The sequence below is a fragment of the Ammospiza caudacuta genome, chromosome 5 (assembly GCF_027887145.1).
Source record: "Ammospiza caudacuta isolate bAmmCau1 chromosome 5, bAmmCau1.pri, whole genome shotgun sequence".
In the NCBI taxonomy this organism is placed as follows: domain Eukaryota; kingdom Metazoa; phylum Chordata; class Aves; order Passeriformes; family Passerellidae; genus Ammospiza; species Ammospiza caudacuta.
Window position 1 is genome coordinate 68,404,286 of NC_080597.1, and position 24,184 is coordinate 68,428,469.

A 24,184-nucleotide genomic window follows, 5' to 3' on the forward strand; every position below is an offset into this window, starting at 1 on the left:
CTGTGCAGCCCTTCAGATGGACCTCAACAGGCTGGAGAGTCGGGCAGAGAAGAACCTTCTGGAATTCAATGCAGGGAAATGCAGGGTCCTGCACCTGGGGAGGAGCAGAGATTGCACCTGCTGGAAGGCAGCTCTACAGAGAAGGAACTAGGAGTCCTGGTGGACAATCAGCTTTGCATGTGTGGCCTGGTGCTAGGAAGGCCAATGGAAGAGCCTTCATTGCCAGCAGGCTGAGGGAGGTAATCCTGCCTATCTACTCAGCCCTGGTGAGGCCACATATGCTGTCCTAGTTCTTGCCCTGTGCCTAGTTCTGGGGCCCTCAGTACAAGAGAGACATGGAGACCCTGGAGCAGGTCCACCAAAGGACCATAAAAATGATTTCCTCTCATGAGGAAAAGTTGTGAGAATTGGGCCTATCCAGCTGTGAGAAGAGACAACTGAGAGAAGACATCACCAATGTCCGTCAGTATCTGAAGGGATGGTGATGGGAGGATGGACCGAGCTCTGTTCAGTGATGCTGAGCAAAAGGACAAGAGCAACAGGCAGAAACTCCTGCACAGCAAGTTCCACCTGAACATGAGGAAGTACTTCTTTATCTTGTGGGTGACCAAGCAGTGGAGCAGATTGTCCAGAGAGAGTGTGGAGTCTCCTTCACTATTTAAAGGCCATCAGAACAGATGGAAGGACAGAATGCCCAGTGTGCATTATTTAAGGTTTCCAGATAGAAGCTCCATCTTTCCACTTAGACTGATTTCAAATGATGTGGAAACCTTGAAGTTCCCCTGCCAACCATCAAAGGTAACATGGTACCATAAAATAAACCACTTAAAACATTTCAGTCAGTTGAGAATGTATAAGAAATCTCATTCTATCATTACAAGGGACTGCATTATAAAGATCAGGTTATTAATTCAAAAGATTCTTTAGGAAATTAAGGAAGATGTCAATTTTATTCATCTCTTCAGGAAATTTGTTGGGATTGTTTTAATTAAACAGTTAAAACTTCATCAAAACTTGTAATTTCTTTAGGCAATTTGCTTAGATAATTTTTAGGAACTTTTTTATGAAAAAAATCTGCAATGGTGTAATTTGGATTATTAACATAAAAATAATAATGTAGATAAATGCACAAAATGCATCCAAAAGTTCTGATTTCCTTTTTTACTTTAATCTGTGATCATAACAGACATTTCTTTCCTCAAGAAAGAACTTTCTGCTCAAAATTACAGAAGAAATTGGAATAATTATTACCGTTGTTCAGTGCTTTAAATATGTATCCACATATTCAGATAATCCCAGAGAGGGGCAGAGAAAAAAGGATGTGTTTGTTGTTTGTGTGGGTGTTCTTTCTTTCAGGATTTGCATCACTTCCTATTATATCCATTTTTCAAGCTGTCTTCAATTTAGAATCCTTAGCCAGTGGCAGAAAATTGTACTTGAAATAAATTAGTCAGCTTTGTTCAACAAGAAAACAGCAATATTTAATTTTGGAATTTTATTCAGAACAACTAACATAAGGGCAGTAGATGCTGCCAATAAAGAGGGAAATGATTTGTCATATTATAGTTGGATGTAGCTATGATATCACAGTGGTTTTTCCTTATAATGTAAGAAGGCAGGTAGCCAAAATAATGAGACATTTTTGGAAAGGTTATGGCCTCTTTACCTTTCCTCCTTGATAGATCTGTACTTGCATACAAGAAGGTAGATTGGACAAGACAATTTCAAGAGTCTGGGTAAAAAAGCAGTGCACAATGACACATTAGTTGCTGAGGTATTTTTTCCAGAGAATGAGAAATGTTGCTAGAAAAACTGGCTTTGCCTCACTCATGCTGCCTTTCTGCTTGCTGTTGGAAAACAGTATGCTTTGGCATTGTCTCCACTACTGAAGACAAATTTTAAAAATCTATTTCTCATGCTGCAGGATTTTTCCAAGTATAACCATTTTCTGAAGGTGAGTATCTTCAATATATCATTTTCTTTCTATAATTTTGCATATCTGGAGTAGCTCCTTTAATCAGTGGAACAACATCTAGGTAAGGTGTGGTTGCTAGGAGAGGTGAAGAGCATCTCCTAGGATCTGCTTCCTAAATTCTGTTTAACTATTGCTATGAAAACTCCTTTTGTGTCCAAAATGTTCACCAACAGGGGGAAAAACTTCTCATGTTATTTTTCTTTTATTCTTTTTCTAACACTGTTTAAATTCCTTTCTTTGGAAATGGCAGCTTTCATGTATAGATTTATCATGGGCTTTAAAAACCTGTTGTTACACTGATAGTTTCTGAATCATAATAATCTGTATTACAATTTGACAGGAATTTAGATAACTTTGCTTTGTGGATGTGTTTTAAAAAGATGTATCAAGTAGGAAGGAAGATACTCAGCGCAGATATTGTGTAGACTTCACTTTTTCAAACATAAAAATATGGGGGAAATGTCTCTATAAAGTTTGAGACTAGCATACTGCTTCAAAATATAAATGAAATGCAAAAAAGTCTTAAAACCAACATATAAACAATGAGATAAGGTGTCTTTTTTGTAAGTCTCACAAATGTCCAGAGACAGGCTGGAAAGATCCCCTTTTCTCTCTTTTACTTGCCAAGCAAAAGGAACTTTTCAGACGATCAGACTAGTCAGAAGGGCACAGCTTATAGAAGAGGCAAATAATTGCATACAGATCAGTGGGAATCCAATTCCTTCAAGAATATAAGAGAGTGTTCCACGAATTTGAATGTGTTTCTAAAAAGCTAAACACCCAGCCAGGCACAGCCAAGGCAACCAGGAGGCTGGTGGATAATGCTATAGATATTGGACGAGCAGCAGGAGGAAACAGCAAAAATCCAAAGCACACTCAGCAGGCATCAATGCAAGTTACACATGGGACTGGTAAATCACCCAAACTGACTAATTATTGTAGGCAGCATGTTAGCAGGCTTCTGAAAAGAATGTGGACTTGTAGGTACTGCAGCAGTGTGAAACGTGAAGGCAGGTGTAAGAATCAGATGTTTGACCCAGCTGATCTGCAGATTTGTGCATTTTCCAAGGCATGCAAATTCAGTCATGTTGTTATCACATCACGATCAGTCAGAGTGCAAAGCCAATATGGCAGACAAAAAAAAAAAATATCTAAAGAAATATTAAAAAGAAGGTATGACAGAAAGAAAGCATACCAAAGGGTGTTTTCAGAAAATAAAGACTTCTGCAATGGATGGCATCACCACACATGCTACCCAGACCATTTGGAGCACTAAACTCATCTGATATGGCCCACTTAAGCATTAGATAAGGAAGCTAAAATAAATGCTTTAAATTTTCATTATAATATTTTGGCTCCTAACCAAAGGAAAAGGACTGGCTGATCTGAAATGGCAGATTTGATTAGGAATCTATGGCATACCCATAACTTGCTGAAACAGTAACTGGTTTGAGGCAGAAAAATTGAGTATTTCAAACAGCAGAATACACCTATGCTTGAAGACCCTGAATCCCTTTGCAGATAAGGATAAATAAACTTTGTCTCAGGTTCTACACACAGAGTAGGTTACTTTTTACTAGATTTGTCTACTCTTCTGTCCATTTGATTCCCTTCCAGTCATAGCCTAGTAATGTCAGAATAAATAATGCACAAAAGGCAAGACCAACATGTAACAGCCTAACGAAATTACAAATGCCTTCACAGGACACACTGTTAGGAATTCTTTATAAGAAATACCCACACCAAATCCTTCCCTTAACAGACAAGCCATTATTCACATACTGCAGCAGTGGATAACACATTTCATTAGAGCTGCAAGCCTGTAAGACTGCTATCATAGGATGCAATAATGAACACTATGGAAAGCAAATTAATCAGAAAATTAAGTGGGGACACAGCAGAAGTTTCTAGCTATAGACATGAAAGCACACTCTCAACTACAAGACTTGGACATATCCAGGCATTGTCATCATAGGAAAGATTTATATTCATTCTAATGCACTGGTTTTTTAAAGCCTTCTCTCTTGGAACACAATTCACAGTCCAATAATTTTGAGGGCTCTCACATGCTAAAATGAAGATCAGCTGAAGTTTAATTTTAGTTTGCCATGTGATCCCACCTGGAAATGCTCTAAATTTATTTGCTTTTAAGGAGCATTCCAAAGTAACAGTCTGAATATCAGTCCAAAAAAGGGGTTGTATTCAAGAATATGAAGGGGTAAACAAAAAACCACTTTTCTAAATCCCTAGGATAATAGTTTGATTTCTAAGTTATAAATTAGCCTAAAAAAACTTTAAGAATCCTAAGACATTAAGGAGCTATAAAGGACTCTCTAGTATAGAAACAAGTTATGAAAATCTTGGTTTTAGGTTTCTGTAACCTTTCAAATAAATACAGCAAAAGTGAAGTTCTAATACAGAACTATTCCATAGGAACAGCTGTGTTATCATTTGTAGGCAAGCTTAGAATAATCCATTTACAGGAAGTGCTTTATAAAATATGCTATATTTATGAATGAAAGATCTTCGATTTGGATTCTTATTTCTGTCCTTGAGTATTAATTTCATCAAGCAACTGGACTAGAACATAGGAAAAACACATTACTGTTAAAGATAATCAATCAATATAACAGATAATGAAGCTGTGATGTCTCTGTCAACACTAAGAATTTTTGGCACAAGTTAAAAAAGCCTTTTAGGAAAATACTGTGCTTGAATCATTGGGATGACCTCTTGAAGCCCCCTTAACATCATTGCTACTACTGAATAGTCTATATGTATTTGAGTATTGAATATTATTGACTTTATAACAGATCTATTTTACTTATATTTTTCCCCTTGGAGCATGTGCAAAATTAAAGATCCTAATCATAGTGTTAAAAAGAAGAGATCACCTGAATTTTCCAGGAAACTGAAATTTGAAAGCCCTACTTTTTAAGTCCTAGTTTCAGTTTCATGACAGAAGAGAAACCATTTAAGATTTAGCAATTCACCTTCTATCATATTAATGCCTCAACCTGACTTTTACTGATCGTAAATGAACATTTATCCTGTAAAGTGACTCTGTTTCTATTTTAAATTTCTCAGTAGATGAAGCAGCCCTTCTTCAGACATGGCTCAGGTTCAGCTAAACACACTCCAGCACTTTCACCCTCACTCAGTTTTGGTGGGGGGATCCCTTTGCTGGCTTTCCAGTGCTGACAGTCTTCATTATTAACTGGTTATTTATACTAAATGTGCCAGGTAGTAATAAATCAGATTTCCTTCATAACCACATCTTATTAAAAGAGATAAGTTCCAGAATTCTACAGATATTTTTTAGTTCTGAAATTAAACTATATATATTTTTTAAATTTTTGATGGAATTACTAGCATTCTGATTCCAAGCGCAAACATCCTGAGCTCATTGCAACTCCAAGAAATCACAAAAAGAAGCTTTCTAAAAGTTCCAAAAAGCTTTATGTTAAGAGAAATGTATTTAAGAGCTAGGGCAATAAAAGTTATTAATAATATTAAGCAAACAAATTAACTTTCCAGGTGATTACTGAAGTATCACTTCAAAGGTGTGATATTTCGGTTTTCAGAATAAATATTTGTGCTTTTCAGATTTTTTGTTGCTTCATTTGTCTTAGCAATTTTTTAAAAATTAGATCCCATGGGAAAAGCAGAATTTTTAAAACTAAAACTTTAAAAAATCACTTTGTTTTATAATTATCTTGAGACATAATTTAAGTTCTAATAGCCTTTTAGTCAAAGTTATACAGAACTCAGAACTGCAGACCAGCTACCAGTTAAGCACAGACTCCCTGGATTATTTACTTTTGTTTTGATGACACTTTACAGTGACAGTTCAGAAATAGATTGATTTGTAACACTGTAAATTAATGCTGTTTGTGATGTTGATACAATAATACAGAACTTGTCCTTATTTTCCTCTTTTTTTTAATCTCTGGCTGTAAACTTTTTTCTTATTTAAATTCTTTCTGCTTCTTTTTAGGAAAACCAGCTGGATTATACTGGCAAGTACCTCAGGAAGGCAGAACTAATTGCTCCAATTATTACTGGAGAGTCAGGTGGGAAATTAGAATGTGGGGCCAATTGGGGATAGATAAAAAATACTTCTCAGAATTTGGAGAGGAAGCTGATAATGCTTTTGGTTTATAAGGCTGCTGTTGTTTATCTTGACTCAGTTTTTAAAGTTTGGGTTTTAGGCATTAGTAGTAAGGCTATTCCTAGCTAAAGGGGACATGTATAAAATATAGATTTCTTTTTAAAAAACGAGAGAGGATAAGGACTTCTGTCAGTGCATAGGCCTGACTCATTGCTTAAGGATCCCTTGTGACAGAAAAGTATATCTGATCTTTTAAATTCTTAAAATCAGCAAAATCAGGCTATCTGCAAGTGCTTTCAGTACTTGCTTTCTATTCCCTTATGTCCTTTCTTCTGCTCTGTAAAGTAGCAGCTGCTCATGTGAGAAATTACACTTGCTGGCATTTTCTGCTTTAAATTTTGTTGGCATTGATTAAAATTATGGTGTCAAGTAGTAGATGGCAGACCCTTGCTAGAAGATAATGGCAGAAAGCAAGGTTCTGATTTTATATTAAAGACAGTTTAAACAAAGTTAGGTTGAATTTTAGACTTTTTATATATAGGGATAGTTGAGACCTTTGGCAATTTTTCTTCTTCTTTCAATTAGATATCTCCCTGGGAAAGGATTATATTTTAATCAGCAATATTTTATTTTGAAAAAAAAATGTTTCCTGCATCTAAATCAGAAGGGCAATGGGACTACAAAAGCAGGTATTACAGACACTAAGAATGAGTTTTTAAAAATAGATTAACATGTTTATATTGCTCTTGAGCAAAGACAATGAGAATGTGCAGCAATTTCTTTTGCTATGTACATGACATGAACTCAAAACTAAAAAAATACAATTCAACCACTGTTCAAGTCAGTGGTAATCTGATGATAAAATGCTGGTAACATTTCAGATTGTTTATATTTCTCTTTACATCCATGGATCAATATCCATTAGAATCAAGTCAGTAGTCTCATACTCAATCAGTAAAAGACTCTGTTGATTAAAAAAAAATACTTGCAATTCCAGACTTTTTCCAGGTTCTCGTACATTTTGGTATATGTTAGGATTAAATGTGCAAAAATCCAGAATTATCTGAGTAGTGGGAAGGTATAAAACATCAAAGATAGTATTTGACCTAAATAGATGATGCTTCCTGTGGTTTTGAGATACCAATCTAAAAAGGCCTTAAAAAGAATTGGTTTAAGTCTTCGTCCAGAAACATAAAACTATTTTCCACCATGGTGAAAGTCACTGCTTCTGACTTGGTCATTTACTGCTGCTTTATATATTATTCTATGTCTGTTCTTTATACTGCTAGGAGTCAGGAATCATGTTACAGAAAATAAAAATTTTCAGCTTAGTTCAATTTAATTAAATTTAAGAAAAAGAAATGTGACTAGTTTATGATCTGTAGGTAAATTGAAGACTACTCCAGCATGTGAATTCACAGTTCCTCTGTCTATTCAGTCACTTCCTGACATAAATATAGAAATGAGCCATTGTATGTAAATATAAGCTATGTAAATATACTTGCAATTTTCCTTGGGAATAACAGTTCTCAGATTCTTGCTACCCAGTACTGTACATGTGACATTCTCATGTTGCTTCAGTAGTTGAAACAATGAAAAGAAACTAAAAAGTGGAATTTTCCTGGCACAGAGTTGCTGACCTATCTGTTCAAAACAAAACACTGGATGAAGTGTGTGAAATGTGGGTGCCTGATGCTCCTAATGAAAGGTACAGAAGAAGGAGAGAAATGTTTTTACTTCTGTAGCTGTCAAACACCTGAATGTACAGCAGCTCCCAGAACACCTCTCACACCAAGCAGGCATATCTGCAGTTTGTGTGTTGAGCCCTTCAAAAATCTTTGTCAACTCTTTCATAGCAAAGAGTCATAGAATGGTTTGGGTTGGAAGGGATCTTTAAAGATCATCTGCTTCCAACCCCTTCCACTAGACCAGGTTGGTCAAACCCCCAGTGTTCAACCTGTCCTTGAACGCTTCCAGGGTTAGGGCATCCATCAGTGCTCTGGGAAACCTGACCCAGTGCCTCACAAATTCAATGTAAATCTACTCTCAGTTTAGAACCATTGTCACTGGTAAAAAGTTTATTCCTTTTTTTGTAAGTCCCCTTTATCTATTTCAAGCTACAACAAGGTTTCCTCAGACCCTCCTTTCCTCCAGGCTGGACAACCCCAACTCTCTCAGCTTGTCTCCATAGGAGAGGTGTTCTGTCTCTGATTATTCTAAAGTAAGAAATTTTCTCAACTGTAGTAAACCTGCTATTTTTAGCCTGGACAAACCAGACATAAAAGTATAGATTTGTGCATTTAGAAAAGCATTTGCAAATCTCAGTAACTGTATCATAATTATCTGTTAATAACTTTCTTCATCTACCCTTTTTCTCCTCCTAAAACTTTCTAGTTGAAGGTCCAATATTAGGGCATTTTTCTCTGAACATCCTCATAAGGAATAATGTTATACTTCTGATATTTCAACCTTTGGATTTAAAAGAAATCAAAATGCTCGTTTAAGGTGTGAGATGCAGCAAGCCCTCAGCCTGTTCTCAGTCATAGTACAATGAATCCTGAGATTTAAAGAGTGTTACTCTAGCCTAATTTAAGAGCAAGTAAAAATGAATTCTTTTCTCTGAGTTTTAATTACTCTGAAGAATATGGCATTGGTTAGCTGTGCCTATTCTGTCAGTTTGTTTCATGCCTTGTTTTACTCAAGAGAGCTAATCCACTTATCACTCCTGGGTGCTCCTCTTAGGAGAAACAGTGTGAAACAGTTTGCACGACAATTTGCTCCAGGGTCTATTCTGTGCAGAAAGGATGGATGAAAATTTGACTAGGGTGGTTCAAAAAGCTATAAAGGAGCATTTACAAGCCAAATTATTCCCAGTCAGAGGGTCATGCATCCTTCCAAAATCTTATTAAAATGTCTTCCCAGCATGTTTTAAGCTTTCTGTAGAATTTCAACAATATTTGTCATAAATAAAGATTAGACTGCCTATATTAATAGAAATACAGTGATAAGAAATTAAACCATTCTGAATTTCTTTGTTTATTATTTTGGCTGATGAACCACAGAGCCAAAATTAAGAAAAAAAGGGGTTTTTTTCATCTTAAACTACTCTGAATAGATGCAATTAAATCTACAGTAAAATTTGCCTGTTAGAATATGATCACAAAGTATGTTTGGGGCTTCTTCTTTTTGTGCTTGTTTTTTTTTAATTTCTTTTAATCTCTAACTTAGGCAAATTACTAGCATGACCAAAAATAAATTTAAAAAAGGAAAACTCCTGCAAGAGTTCACCAAAGGTTATACTGAATGAGAACATATCTCTAACATATAATTTTGTAGAAATTCAGTAAATATGTGTGCACCTTTAGATTTTCAAATAATACAAAACTATTCCTTCTGTTGTCCTATGGGAATATATTTACTGTGCCTTTACTAGAACATTCTGAAAATTTCTGTTCAGGTTCAATCATCTGTAGAGGAAGACAGTTTCTTACTTAGAGAACTTTGTTCAATTACATTCAAAGTATGAGGCTCAAAGGACCATTGGAAAGGTCATAAAGTGAACCTTTGAGACATGGCTGGACATTGAACAGAAGATTTTGGTATTCAGGACATGGACTGGAGGGTAATAAAAAAAAGGAAGAAAAAAGAAAGGTAGGAAAATCTTACTGTCTTGGAAGATTTGGGAGAGGTGCTGCACTGCTCTTGTAGAAAGATTACAATTTTCTGACTGAAAATCCTCACAACAATAAGGCAAGGCACAGAGGATGACAGAAGCACTGTGAGTTCTCATTCACTCAAAAAACCCTGACACACTCCTAAAGGACTCTTTGCTTGAGATGAACCTCAGTGGTTGAGGACTGAGGAATGATTGAGGAATGATATTTTGCATGCATACGGAATCCTCAGCTGGAGAAGATACAACATTTCCATGACAATGCTATTTATATCTATATATCTCTCTCCTATTAGAAGCAATGGCATCTAGGGATTACTTAGCAAATTCACACTTATAAAATGTATGGAAATATTTTCCCCATATATTTTTTAAATGGATAAATGGTTGGTAGGTGGAAAATACCATCTGGAGCTTATTGAGCACCTGAGCAACTTCATAGGACAGATATACCAATCATGATCTACAACTGAATCAAGATATTAATCATGTGGTTTTAATTGTTAGTTTCAATCTTTACATGGATGAAATTGAGTTTTTTATAATGTCTGTAATACTTTAACCATGTTATAAGAAATCTTTGAACAAGGTATATTGTACTTTCTGAAACAAATACAGAAGTTGGCTTGCATAACTTAATGGAGACCACAATATGTATAATAAGATTTACTGAAGCTTAAGAAGTTGAAGTATTTCATCTGCTCAGGGCAGAATGCCCAGAGTAAGATAGCATGCAACAATGCCTATCATAAAAATAACTAATACAGTGTCCAAGAACAAAACTCTGATTTTTTTATATTATTAAGTAATACAGACTATTAGAAGACAATATATTCAGAGAAACAAAGATTATCATAGACAGAATCACAGTTGTTTATATTGACCATTTGGTTATGCCAGCAAAGTAATTAGCACTGTTGTCCAGTATTTACTTAAAACTATCCTGATATATGTTAATAGCACAAAAACTATTCCCAACAAAACATTAACACATGTGGACAAACAATTACAAAATGAGCATTTTTTCCCTGGAGATTCCACTTATGTAAATGCCTGAACTCTGTTGTCATATCCCCATGAGCTGAACTCAAGCCCTGTTGCTACAGTTCTGTTTCAGGCACCCAGAAACCAATTCTCATTGTCATTTTAGGATCTCACTTTTCTTTGCCTGCATCTACTGGTCTTAGAGATCCTCTGAGTCCCCTGCCAGATTTGTCAGGCCTGTGAATTACTTGGATGACTAAAACATTTCACATAGCAGTAGAACTTCACACTCAATTAACTAAATTTATTCTTCACCAAGGCTACTTTTTATAGAAGTTATGCCCTAAGAATGTCTGAAAATGTAAAAAAAAGAGTACCAGTATGAAAAAGCTTTACATGTAACTCTAAGTCATTATTTGCAAATAAGAGTACAAATGCCAGCTATGGGAGATTCAACAGTTAATGAAAAGTGGGAATGAATATTTGCTTCCACTTAACTCCAGAGCTCATCTGGTCCACAACACAGGTAAGTGAACCACAGAAAATGCATGGTTTTAAGATTGTCATTCTCTTTTATTCATCTATAGAAAGAATGCCACAATAAATCTGTAATACTGAAGTAATTCTCAGGTAATCTTGAGTTCCTCTAAATTCTGAACTACTTTCCCAAAAGATAATTACATTTACATGCTGAAACTCAAATGCTCTTGAATTGTTTTCCAGCTTTTAGTTTAATTTATCCTTTGACACTGACATTTCCCCTCTTAGTCAGCTGGAAATCAGACACTGAAATCCAGACTGCCTGCACCGGCCTCTCTCAATGGCAAAAAACACTCAATAGGGAACCAGTCATTTTATCAGACCAGGAGCTGTAACACTTAGAGCTCCCAAGGTAGCAGAGGTGAATTGCATTGTAAGAGAAAATCAGGGAATTGCAGCTCTTCAGTCATTTGCAAATTTTGAAGACAAGAAGAAACATCTTTGGAAAGGTAATTTCAGACCAATAGTTACACACACATCTTTCAGAATGTTTCAAAAGGTGGTTTGGGTATTATTTGGTTTGTTATTACTTGCATTTGTTTGGGTTTGTGGTTAATTAATAATACCAATAAGAAAAAAAAAATTCTATTTGTAGGCTCTGAAATTTAGGATCCAAGACATAACCTAAGGGGCAACTTATGATGAACAAAATAATGAAGATATATTTTTTACAGTTATAAATCTGTATAAAACTCATCACGATAAAATAAAAATTAAAAATTCTTGACTTCCCATTTTCATCCCACCATTTCTCTTTTAGAAAACAGATTTTTTAAATGCTTAAATATACTATTGAAAAATTCAATTTTGCTAGGAAGACTATCAAAGTGTTTCATATTTGATATTTTATAAAGCAAATTATTAAGTATTTTTAATGAGTACTATGTATGGAAATTTTTAGTAAAATGCATATACATGGGTAAGAATTCTTGTTTTGGAAAAGAGAACTTTACAGATCTACCTGTAAATTCTAATTTGATTTCTTCAGCTCTGTGGAACATTAGATTTCTTTTACCTCAAATATGGAAACAGCAATTATTTCCTCATGTATAGAGATTCTGGAAACCTGAAAAATGCTGATTTTTTTAAATGACTAAGCTTAAGGTCCATTTATAAATTATAAATAAAAATTTTGATTTATTAATTAATTGATCCTCAAAGCTTAATTGAAATGCATCTAAATGAAAAAGGTCTTATTTTAATAATAAAATGAAGGTCATGATAATTAAGTTTTATATTTGAGGTCAATATAAACATACACTTGAAAGAATATACCTCATATGTAAAGGGAAATGTAATTTTCATAATGTGTCCTTCAGTACAAAATATTTTCCATTTTCATGTGGTTTTCCATTATTACACAAGAAAAAGATAATCTCGTTCCTTATGAAATTATGAAAGTCATCCTGTCTGGTGCTTTCCAGCTCCAATATTACAGTGTCTTTTTCTTTCTCAGCACCACATTAATACCAAAACAAAATCACTCAGGATTTACCAATCCAATAAATGTTTCATTATAGTTCATCTGCATTAAGTGCAGCAGTCAAACCTGCTCAGCTAATATCTTTATTTTAAATTAATGTTTTATGTAAACACTAATAATTGATTTATGAAGCAAATATTCTGAAATGTTATAAAAATAGAGCCTGATAGGCATTAGACCTATTCTTCAAATCCACTGAGCACTGACTCTGCTCCATACTTTGTATGTTTTATCTGAAAAGCAATGAACATCAGAAGACAGATATTACTGTATATTATTCATTGTAATCTACCTATTTAATTACTTTAAATATACAGGTAGGACCCCATTCTCATTTAAACTGAAGAATCATTACACTGGTGTTCTGTGTAAAGGGCCTCTAGAGAAAATGAAGTTCAGGATTTCAATCTACAATACAAAGAGAGCATAGACTAATTTTTCATAGCATGACAAGTCAAAGAAATGGGCACATCCTTCCTAAAAAGATGGGGCACCACTGTGGAGCTGTTTGTATTTCTTTTTACCTTCTGAATCAGCCGCTCCCACTCCCGACTGCTTCACTGGTTCTTGTCCATTCTGGCTCATCTTCCCTCTGTGAAAAGATATGGTTGCTGTTGTCAATAAACCATAGAAAGATAAGAGCTAAAACAATGATATATCTAAGCTAATGAGGCTTGGTTATTTTAAGAATATTATATTTTTTCTCTTTTGAAGGCAGCTGCAATCACATCTTGCTAAGCCTGTACATCTTTACAGAATGGATCCATCAGGTGCTGTCTCCTACCTGCCCCACATCAGTCTGGGGCTACAAATCTCTTCTCACTTTATCTTGTCATAGTCAAAAGTGAAATATATAATAAGCAGTCATAAAAATTGATATTTGTTCTACCATACCATTACTTCAAAGGTAGGGCATACTTGTGGTTGTCACCTTCTTAAATTATTGTTTTACTTTATAGTTAGATTTAGCATACGAAACAATTCTGAAAACTCAACATTAATCTTAAAGAGAGTGGAATAAATCATGCCCTAGAGTTCACTATTTTTCTGCATTTTATGTAGAAAGAACCTGCATAAGAATCTTAATGTCTATTTTTACCCAATGAAAGTTAGGTAAAATATAAGCTATCTTTAATTATACTTGTTGCAAGCTCGAAGGCATGATTAAAATCACTCTCAAACATTTTTTGCTTCTAGTTTCCTTTTTGCCCTAAGACTCTGACTGCTGTGATAGAGACTATAAGGCATTATCTTCAGTTGCATGTGATTCCTTGGGGGTTAAAGGGTCAGCACTGTTCTTTTCTACCTGAGTAGAAAAGTGTCAACCTGTGAGAAGAAAACTTCATGTCTGAAGTTGCCAAAATTCGCAGGGAACTAAAAAATTAGTATAAAATCAGTTTTTCAAGTGATTTTACATTCAGTTTTAACTGAAAGCTATTATTTCCTTCTTCTGTAGATAAAGCTTCATAAATCCTTACAAATATGATGCAAGAATTTTTTGTCCCAAGGGTTATATTCATTATACATCATTAAATTGGTTTTCACCTTTGCATTCAAAAGGAATTTTATTTTACAGCCAATGTACTGCTATAAAGTGTTACACAACACAAAAGCATAGAGAACCTGGTCTTTATCAGAGATAAGAACATGAGTAGCTTTCGAGAATATTACAACTGGATAATAGGAGTATTTAAAAAAAAACAAATTAGAAAGACTTTACAAGATATGTTCAGATTTATATAACTGTATATAATCATTAATTTCCCTTGATAGTTATAGCTACTTAATATTGGCAAGTATTCTAATTAGTTACCTCATCAAACAATTCCCATGGTGTCATTATTTAATTAATTTATTTTGGTTCAAGACTAATTGTTGCTATGGTTAAAGCACTTGGACTAAAACAAAGAGTGTAAAACTCAGCATATCCAACAATTTCTATTGATAGACCAGAAACTTAGTCAAAGCAGAGAGCTTACAACCAAAAAAGAATTTAAATGCCAAGATGCTTAAAAATATTTAGCCTTCTTAATACTTCACATCCAAATTGTAAGCTGTGTGCTTATGGATTTGCTGAATTGGTGTACAAGGTCAGAGTCCCTGAAGTCATTATCAAGCCAGTGTGAATGCAAATGATGAGTAGAATTTCAATTATACTTATATTCAGATAAATAAGAATTTTTATACAGAATTTAAAATGGAAACAGTTATCTATTTTAAAGATTCTCTCCATGAATGATCTGATGCTAAACAGTTATTTTGTCATTCATTTTCCTTACAGTGCTATGTAAAGCCCTGGGGAACTAACATGAAAAATGAAGCAGGTCCTGTCTGTAAAAACTTTCTGTGTAATTTTAAATACTCTGTAAGCATATAAATAACTTAGTTTAAAATGCCATAATAAAAAAAAAAAAAGTGGCCTTACAAAAAATGAGACGTGGATGTATTTTATATACTTAGGTATAATTCATGAGAACAAATTTTTTATGAGAAAATCTGAAGCTGTGGAGTCTTCCTCCTGCTTTTCAGTAGAAGTGGGGCTGATTTCAGGCTTAAGAGACCAATGAGTCTGTCAGCCAAACAGCAAGGAACGGTAGGTACTGTCACATTGCCAGTCAATACACAGTAAGTGATGTTATTTGGACTCAAATTTGGCATGTGTGAACAGAACATTTCTATTGAGAGCTCCATCTTGTGTTATTGTGCACAAAGATTTTATGTATCTTTGCTTTTCTCACTAGGAATGACAGCCCAATATTTTTCTTTTTCTTTTGATCTTGTCAAAGTCCAAGTTTATCTTTTTTTCCCCTTTTAACTTAGAACAACATGAGTGAAAAATCCAATGCAAATCAAACAATTAGCACCCTACAATCTAAGCTCACATAATCCTCCTGTGAGATTGAAGTCTTAGATTTATCTCTATTTTCCCTTTAGTTACTGACAAGATGTAGACAAATACCATTGTGCTATATTTATTAAATGATAAATAGTCAGAAATATCACAGTTCTAGAGAATTTTCACTTCATTCAAGTTTTTCTAGGAAGCTTATCTCTTTTGTATCTTTTTGTTCACAACTTCAAGGGAAAAGCAAAATTTTTTTGTTCCAGAGAAAATATTGAACAACTATTGCAGACAATGAATCAATATTGACTACCAACTAATATTTTGAGAACAGTCAATCTGTAAAATTTTCAGGACAGAATCACTTAGTTAATTAGAACTTCCTTTGTCCTATTAAGGAATATAAATGAAATTCGTAAATGATGGTGCATGCTGACAGAGGAGGTGAAAAAATTCTGGCAAAACTTTTCTCTATGGAGTACTTAACTGGGTAAGAAATTTGTAAAATTAAATCATTTTATAGGATCATTACCCTGACAGTAGCCTGATAATTCCTACAGGGACTCTGTACCAAAAAGCTTTTTCCAGCCAAGAACTGAGAAATTCTTTTGAAACTCCTAAAAACTTGGGAAAAGCTGGGCTGTATCCAGAATATGAATTCCCCTTGCACTAGTAGCATCTCTTTACAGAGGGAGGAAAATCTGAAAACTTAACCTAAGCTTTCTCAATCCTACAATAATTGCACTTTTAAAACATAAGCTAAGCCCATCTCTACACACATTCATCAAGGGCTGAGACCAGCACACCTCCTACATGACAGGAAGAAATTCACAAGGTTGAGGCAGAGGTTTGATTGGTTATTAACAATTCAATGCTCAACAAAGCAGAATAAAAGTGTGAACTGTGGGGAAACCCCCCCTTTAGCTGCTCTGCTACTGCATAACTCAAGTCTGCAGAGGAAACTGCATAAGAAGATGAGTGGCACAGTGAAAGTGCTGTAAATTCTGCATGGAGGATACAATACAGGAATGGAAAAACCTTACATTCTGGGGATGGGAAATAGATTATTCTCTCCCGTGGCACTGCTGCTGCCTTCACTGTCCATGCTGTATCCACTGCCAAAGCTACTGGCTGATGAGCCAGTGGAGACAGAGCTTTCTGCAGGTCGGTGATTAGCAGACCTTGCTGTACAGGGCAGGAACATTTGGTTACCAAAAACTTGTAAGACATCAGTAGCACTGACATGAAGAAAAAAAAAAAAAATAATATATCAAAATCACATGCTGCAAACACTTTCCTTTTATATTTTACATTCAAATATTGTTTTGCAGATGAAGTTTGTTTTTATGGAGAATCAGATGCTCTAAACCAAATAATAGTACACCACCATATTTTTTTTTCTCCAGTCATGTTAATAGTTCAAATCAACAGCCTGAAGGAAAAAACAAGACCGGGATAGAATGGTTAACACTGCTTTTCTGATTAAAGTGTCAGAAAACCAGTTTTTCATCCTAAATATTTCATACAATAATCTTGTAAAAATGAAAGCCCCAGTGGGGCTTCCCTCATATTCTTTATGAAATGTTGTTTGCATTAGGTGATTTTGAGGAGAGGAGTTTGCAAAGATGTGTAAGCACAAAACCTATAGTCACAGAGAATATCCCCACCCCTCTTCAGACATAACACAGCTAAGCATTATATTTCTCAACTGCTCCTACCCATCTGGATCTCTCTTACTATGTGCATAGAATTTTAATGAACATAATTTGATGGGAGATGCCTAAATTGAATTTTATACCATTTGGTGTTAGAATACCATATGTTAGTTTTACTTCAGATTGCCTTATTTTGTGTTTTGGACATTACTGCACTACATGAACAAATCATCCAGTATTTTGCATTTTGCAAGTTGAGAAATACAAAGGAAAAAGGACACAGTGACATTACACATAGTAATTAATACAGGAACAATAGAGTAGCTATTCTCATATTGAATAACACAATTGTCTGGGAATATTAATACAGATTTGGGTTGTTGTTTATTTTTTTCTAAATGTCCTCTAGTACATCTGCTATTTTCATGTTTCATCTATTTCAACCTACTGAGCATATATACTGAAGATAGAAAATAATGTTTTGCAAAGTTATTTTTCTATGAAGACTTAATGAGATTTTATGTTATTTTGCTGAACTGTGAAACTCCTTTAAAAGTAGTTAAAAGAAATTCTTCTTTAAAAATAAATTGGACAAGTATCTAACTGGAATTTTAATAAGAGCCAGAGCCCCAACAGTGTCTTACTTTAAACTGGCAATCAATATTTTTTATGTCTGACTAACTGAATAATATTTTTGATGAAGATCGCTGCATGCGACCTGATGTGGGAACAGGAAACTGAGTGTAAGTCCTCAAACATAATGCAAAAACAGGTGAGTAATTTGAACTATAATGAACAACAAATGAAGCAATTCTCATGTCATCAATCCTTGAACAATCCCAAGGAATTGGGATAAGGAATCCTTATTCTCCGTGGTGATTCTTCACTGGTAAACCAAGTTGTCACATAACTTTTTTATCATTTCAACTCTATTAATCTCCTTTGTTCCACTATTGCCCAGAGCCAGAAGTGGAATCTGTCAGTCTACTTTGTTTTCAGATAAAATTATTCTTTAGCCCTATTCCATGACTTTACACATTGATCACAGGCTGCCTTCTTGGATGTAAACACAAAGGAATAAATTTTTAAACCATGGTGTCATTAGCAGATACTCTCAATATCTCACCTGGAGGAAAGGCACCCATGTTTTTCCAGAGAGAGCCAGGTGGGGTGGCTGTGTGCAGTGGTTGCTCTATCTCTTTCACCTGGTGGTGCTGTGAGGGAATTCCTACACCTGTGGTGTCATGTCAGCAAAATGCTGCTGAGAGGTGCTGGGCAAGAGTGATGTTTCAGAGAGGAGAGGTCAAACTCTCTGTTATAACATATCATTGCCAGTTGCCCTGTATTTAACAGCCTGAATTGCGGCTCTCTCATGCCTGTCCCAAACTGATTTATTTCCTCAGTTCTCATTGTCTTTGCAAGACCTCTGTGTCTCCCAATGTTGTCTGTTTGGAATTCTGAGTGTTCCTTTAGTTTAGGTTGTTTTGTTGGGTTTTTTTTTTTTTTTTGTGCCATGGCATGAGAAATGCCTCAAAGGTGAGTACAAATGGGAGATCAACACGTCTGCAAAACCCATGGAAGCCAAAACAATATTGTGCCAGCACAGAAAATATTCTTCAGTTCTTCCCTTAGGCATGAATTTACTTAGTGTAGCATAAATCTCCACCATAACATATGTGGCCTGAAAGGATCTTTCATATCTAGGATTTGGGTTTTTTTTACTGATTTTGCGGTAAAAACCAGTATTTCTTGTATCTTTACTGGTGGATTTCTAAAACCAGTAAGAACCTAGCATTTAGTTCAATCCAGAAAAGCTTGAATAAAGCCTTTAGAAATGGGTTAGAAGTTTTGCTTAATCTATTTATAATCAACGCATAGCTGTTTCTTCTGAAACAGCTGTACCCTGATTACACATTCAGTATGCTGTATTTTTAGTTTTTCTACTGTTTTCACCAATTTACATAATTTTCCATATTGATGTTTTTTTCCATAAGGTCACTTCACTTGGTGAATGGTTATAATGGATCCAAGTTTAGATTCATGACTGGATTTTGAAAATTCTAAAGTTTAATGTCATTCTTTTTTTTTTGCCCTGTCTGCTCTATGAAAGTAATGAATCACAGTGTCAGTTTGTGACAAGATATGAAATCCACAAATAGATTTACAGCTGGTTTCATGACAAATTCAGAATCTGGATACAGAGATCATCTCATAACTTGTGAGACACCCACATTTTCTACATGTTGGGATTTTTACAGATACATCTACACCTCTAAGTTTCTGCTGGTTATGTACAAAACTTTGGAGTTCTGATGATGCGGCAATGCTTGCTGTTATGCAATATTTTCCCTGAGAGTTAGTATAACTATGGTTATAGTTCTACTCTATGTGGAAAGATAGAACTAGTTCCATGCTCTTATATTTAAGAAACTAGTATGCACACTCATTTGCAGTCTTGCCCTTTCTTTTTGAATACATGCAAACATCATCTTAGAAACTTTAGCAAGAAAGTCAGATTTCATTCTGTTGCTCCTCTAGTCTTACCAGTCTATGTAAGGTCTGTGAAGTCCTGTCAGACCAATTTCTACCTTGCTTGGTTAATTGGGTTCATATCCACATAAAGGATAGACAACTATTGCATTATATTTAGTTTTAATTTTACTTTTAATTATGGTATTAAGGCAGGTTATGAGTTACAGAGCTTCTGCTTACATCTGCCTATGCTAGAAAATTCTTCAGTCCATGGATGTTGACAGCAAAATTCTGGCAGGAGATGCTTTGGTCTGTAGCATTTGAACAGTTTCATATGGATTCACTTGGGTCCAAAGATTAGATATTGTCATCTGGTTTCACACAGGTGCCTGAAGCTACAAGGTGCAGTCTTGCTTTACAGAAATCTACAATGTTTACCTAAATAAGAATGCAGGTGAAGGCACTTTTCATCATTTGAATATTAAGTACCCCGAGTGTTTCATTGCTTCCTTGCCCTTTGATTTTGCAAATTATTCTCTGGCTCTTAAGTGATGCAACCCCCCCCCAACCACCCCAAACCCAACCAACCCAATAAAAACCTTTTAACAACTCTTAGAAAGCCTAAAAAACTTTAAAAATACTTCCCAAAGGCAAGCTTTTTCTGTCAATTGCATATTATTCTTAAAACTTTACATTTTTAGATAAAAGACTCTTCAGGTCCCAGCAGATGAAAGAGACCAAACTTAGCTGAAGGTCATTATGCACCTTCATTTGGCCTCTCTCTGGGAGAAAGGAGATATCCCTTTGCCCCCTCCAGCCCTATTTCTGTAAACTTTTTACACACTTTATCAGGTGCTTGGCAGTTTCTAAGCACTGCAATATCATCATATCTGGGCTGCCCACCCATTTAACTGTGAAGAATAGAACTATGAAATGAAAGTTTAAAACCCTAATATGAGCTGGTTTCTCTGAAATAGGGCACAGATTTTCCTATTATAAAAAGTTATTGTTGTGGTTTGGTTTAATTTTCATCTGTTAATCCTATTTTAGCCAGTAGTTCCCTCGATGAGATGAAATGTTCTCTGCTTGGAATGGGTGTTAATGGATACATATGTCACATTTAGTGGTTTGAAATGTGGTGTTAATGCTGCCTCTGAGTGATTCTGTTAAACTGCCTGTTTTACAGGCTCTGGCATGAGCAAAATTTCAGGTCAATGATTCTAGTGAATAATATATAAATGAGTTGGAAAAGTTCTCAACTGCTTGCAGTAATTATTTCAGGTTCCAAGAAAGTGGATGATAATTTTATACCTGGTGTAGGACCAGGCTTTTAAAAAAAAATTATAATGGTTAGACTGATGCCTTTTGTACTCTGCATGGTTTACAGGAAGAAGAAAAAAATTCAACAGAATGATGTTTGAACATAATAAATTCAACCCTTATGCCTTTTTGGAAAAGAATTGCTGATTCAATAAAATGGAGGTTGGCACTGACTATCCACTATCCACTCCATCTTTTTACTTCTACTTTTTAAAATTATTATTAGTATGGAAAAAATATGTATTTGCTTATGCTTTGGCTGACTGACCCAGTTAGAAAAAAGACCTTTAGAATCAAGAAAAATGCATAAGTCATGCCTTAGTATGAAGAATATATAGTATTAAAATCAGTAAGAGAGGAAAGCTTGGAAGGCATATGATTTCACTTAATGTTTCAGAAAAGTCTTTTTTCGACAGACAACAGAGAAGATCCTTTGTTAAAACTTAATATAGGGAAGATTGATCATTCACACAAGACCTATAACCAGGAGCTACTAAATCAGTCAGCAGGAAAATGGAAACAATCCAGCACTCTCAGCCACTCCAGCCATTCAACAGTGAATGGATGCTTTTTTAAGACAAGTTGACTTTACAGTTCTGTGCTTCATATGGAGGAACAACAGACTCAACCAGCACTTTCTCCTGGTGAATAAATTTTAGATGTTCCCTTTTCCAGTTTCTGTCTAGAAACAGAATTACACAGTCTAAACACATTGGGAATGATGGTTCTGTTTGTGAACCAGACAGGAGGAGGGAAAAAAGCCTTCAAGTGTGGATTCAGGATTAAGTTTCCCCAATTGCCCTCTAATTACTTGAAAGAAATTGTTCTTTTAACTGTCCAACTTCTGAGAAACTCTGGGTGACAAAAAAGGCTGAAAGCATCACTCTGAGTCTTCCCAAAAAGATGCAAGCCCATGGGAGAAGGTGAAAACACCCATTTGCTCTGTGTAACTTTCTGATGACCAATAGACTGGGCATCTCATTCAGTGTCTTTTGGCAGAAGCTTGGCTGTCCTTCACTCTCAGTAGCCTTGTGTTTCAAGTGCTCCAACCTCAAAGTGCCCCAAAGGCCAGTTTCAAGGGTTCAAAGTGCCCCAAATGCCAATTTTCCTATTTTCATGAAGTGTTTGCTAGCATTAAAAGCAAGAGCTGCTCCAGCTAGTTCTGTTAGGGTAAAACTGTTGTTGGAACTGCTTGTCGCATCTTTTGTGAACTGGCAACAGATTGGGGATGCATAAACAACTGGTGATCAAACACATCCACCTCAGGTCAGCAGAGAAAGTTTATTTTCCTAATGGTCCCTCATACTGAACAGGACTTTAAGCCATGGTGTCACCCATCTCAGCCACAGCTGTATGTTAGACATGGATTTGACCATATACTGAGCAGGGATACTTTGTGAAAGTTCAAGACAACCCTTTACAGAGAAATTTACCATCTGAGATGAGTAACAGAAGAACAACACATTTCTTAAACTGTACTGAAGTAATTTCTTTACCCAGGAAAGCAATTTGGATGAAATAACTTTCCATGCACTCCGTAGGGTTAGTCTACCCTACAGAATGTTGAAAAAATACTTTTGAAATAAGAGTTATCAAATGAAGAAGCTGAGCAATTCTCTGAAATTGCATGTCAGTTTAAAATGGTGAAAGAGTAAATAGCAGGAATAACCAAAGCAAAATGGGCCAGCTATTAGATTGGAACAAGGTTGAAAAGACACTCTCTGCTATCTGCAGAGATTGGGGACAAACTGTTCTTGTTTTGATAATGATTCTTGGAAATGGGTTATTTGGAGCAATATGAAGGCCCATTTAACTTGGAAATTAAGAAACTAGTGACATGAGTCACTAAACAGCTTTGGGCTATAAATTATATAAGTGTGAAGGAAATATCCTAAAATAATGTAGGAAATTAAAACATGGCATTGCCTATTAAATGTGTGAAAATGGGTACAGACCAAAAGGGATCCCAAATTAGTAGGTATTTGAAACCACAATCATATCCAATTCAGAAGATTTATGTAACCTAGGAATCAATTTCCTTTCATTCCATTGTTGCTAAAGCCAGCAAATAGAACTTAGTGATAAGGAAAATTCATATAAATTTTAATTTCTTGCAGCTAGGTGGCTAGAAATTACACAATTCTGGCTCAGACTTGTATCATGGGTTGTACAGTGATGACAATGTCTTGATGCAAGCACCACATTACATTTCTGTGTAGCTTTAACCTATTATGTTGACATTTAAGTGAGCTTGTGTGCAAGTTGTTGGTTCAAGACAGTTATAAGCAGATGTGCTGCCTTTTGAACTAAAGTGTTTTAAACTGGAATTCTTTGAGATGTTTAAATTGATAGGCTTAATTGGGTACCATTCTGAAAATGCTGATGTGGAGTTTTGAAACTGGAGGTATTCTAGCTAACAATATCATCTCTGAGAGTACATCTCCCCCCAGCCAGTTAAATCCCTTGACATACAACTGTTTGGAAAAGCTGTTGTCTCATGATGGAAAATGCATAATGTAAAAGATGAAATATTCTCTATGAAATTCTGTGGGGCTCCATTTTCTCCCATCCTCCTCACCCCCAGCTCCCCCACCCCACCATTTTCAGTGACAAAAACATATAATACCAGGTACATGTGTCAGAGGATGTTTTAAGGAAATGTAATTTTAAGTTGATAGAGGTTTGACCTTGAAAAACTCTTTCCATTATTGAAAATTAGACAGAAATTCCTGTAGAATTATAATGCTGGTATTACCTTAAATTAAGAGGGATGCTTGGATCTTTGAAACACATAGCAATTTTTCTAGATCTTTAACATTTGCTACCTAGTTCAGGTGAGTATAGCAGTATTTTTATTGTGGCAAGTTGCTTCCTTTTTTGGTTGGGTTAATGTGAGCCAAATAGAAGAGAAGTTGCCTATGGCTGCCATCAGCAAAAGATATACAAGGAATGGGATATTGACTTGTAGCTTCTTTTTCATGAGTGTCTGTTGGAAAGAATAAAAAATGTATAGGCCTACAATGATGTTGAGACTTAAATTCACTTACTGAGCTATTTACTATTTAAATATTAATTCACTGTTCTTCTGTGCTAGGAAGGTTTGAAATAAATTTCTAGAAATTCTCTTAT

The 24,184-nt window shown here is 35.2% G+C and overlaps 1 protein-coding gene across 1 annotated transcript in view; it reads right to left on the reverse strand.

Annotated features, from left to right (window-relative positions):
• Positions 1-24,184, reverse strand: part of PCLO (piccolo presynaptic cytomatrix protein) — a 320,339-nt gene that overhangs the window by 26,239 nt on the left and 269,916 nt on the right. The window contains exons 22-23 of the mRNA XM_058805751.1: positions 16,652-16,793; positions 13,291-13,358 (exon numbers count right to left, since the gene is read on the reverse strand). Of these exons, the coding sequence (XP_058661734.1) occupies positions 13,291-13,358; positions 16,652-16,793 (210 nt within the window). The remainder of the gene's footprint in view (positions 1-13,290; positions 13,359-16,651; positions 16,794-24,184) is intronic.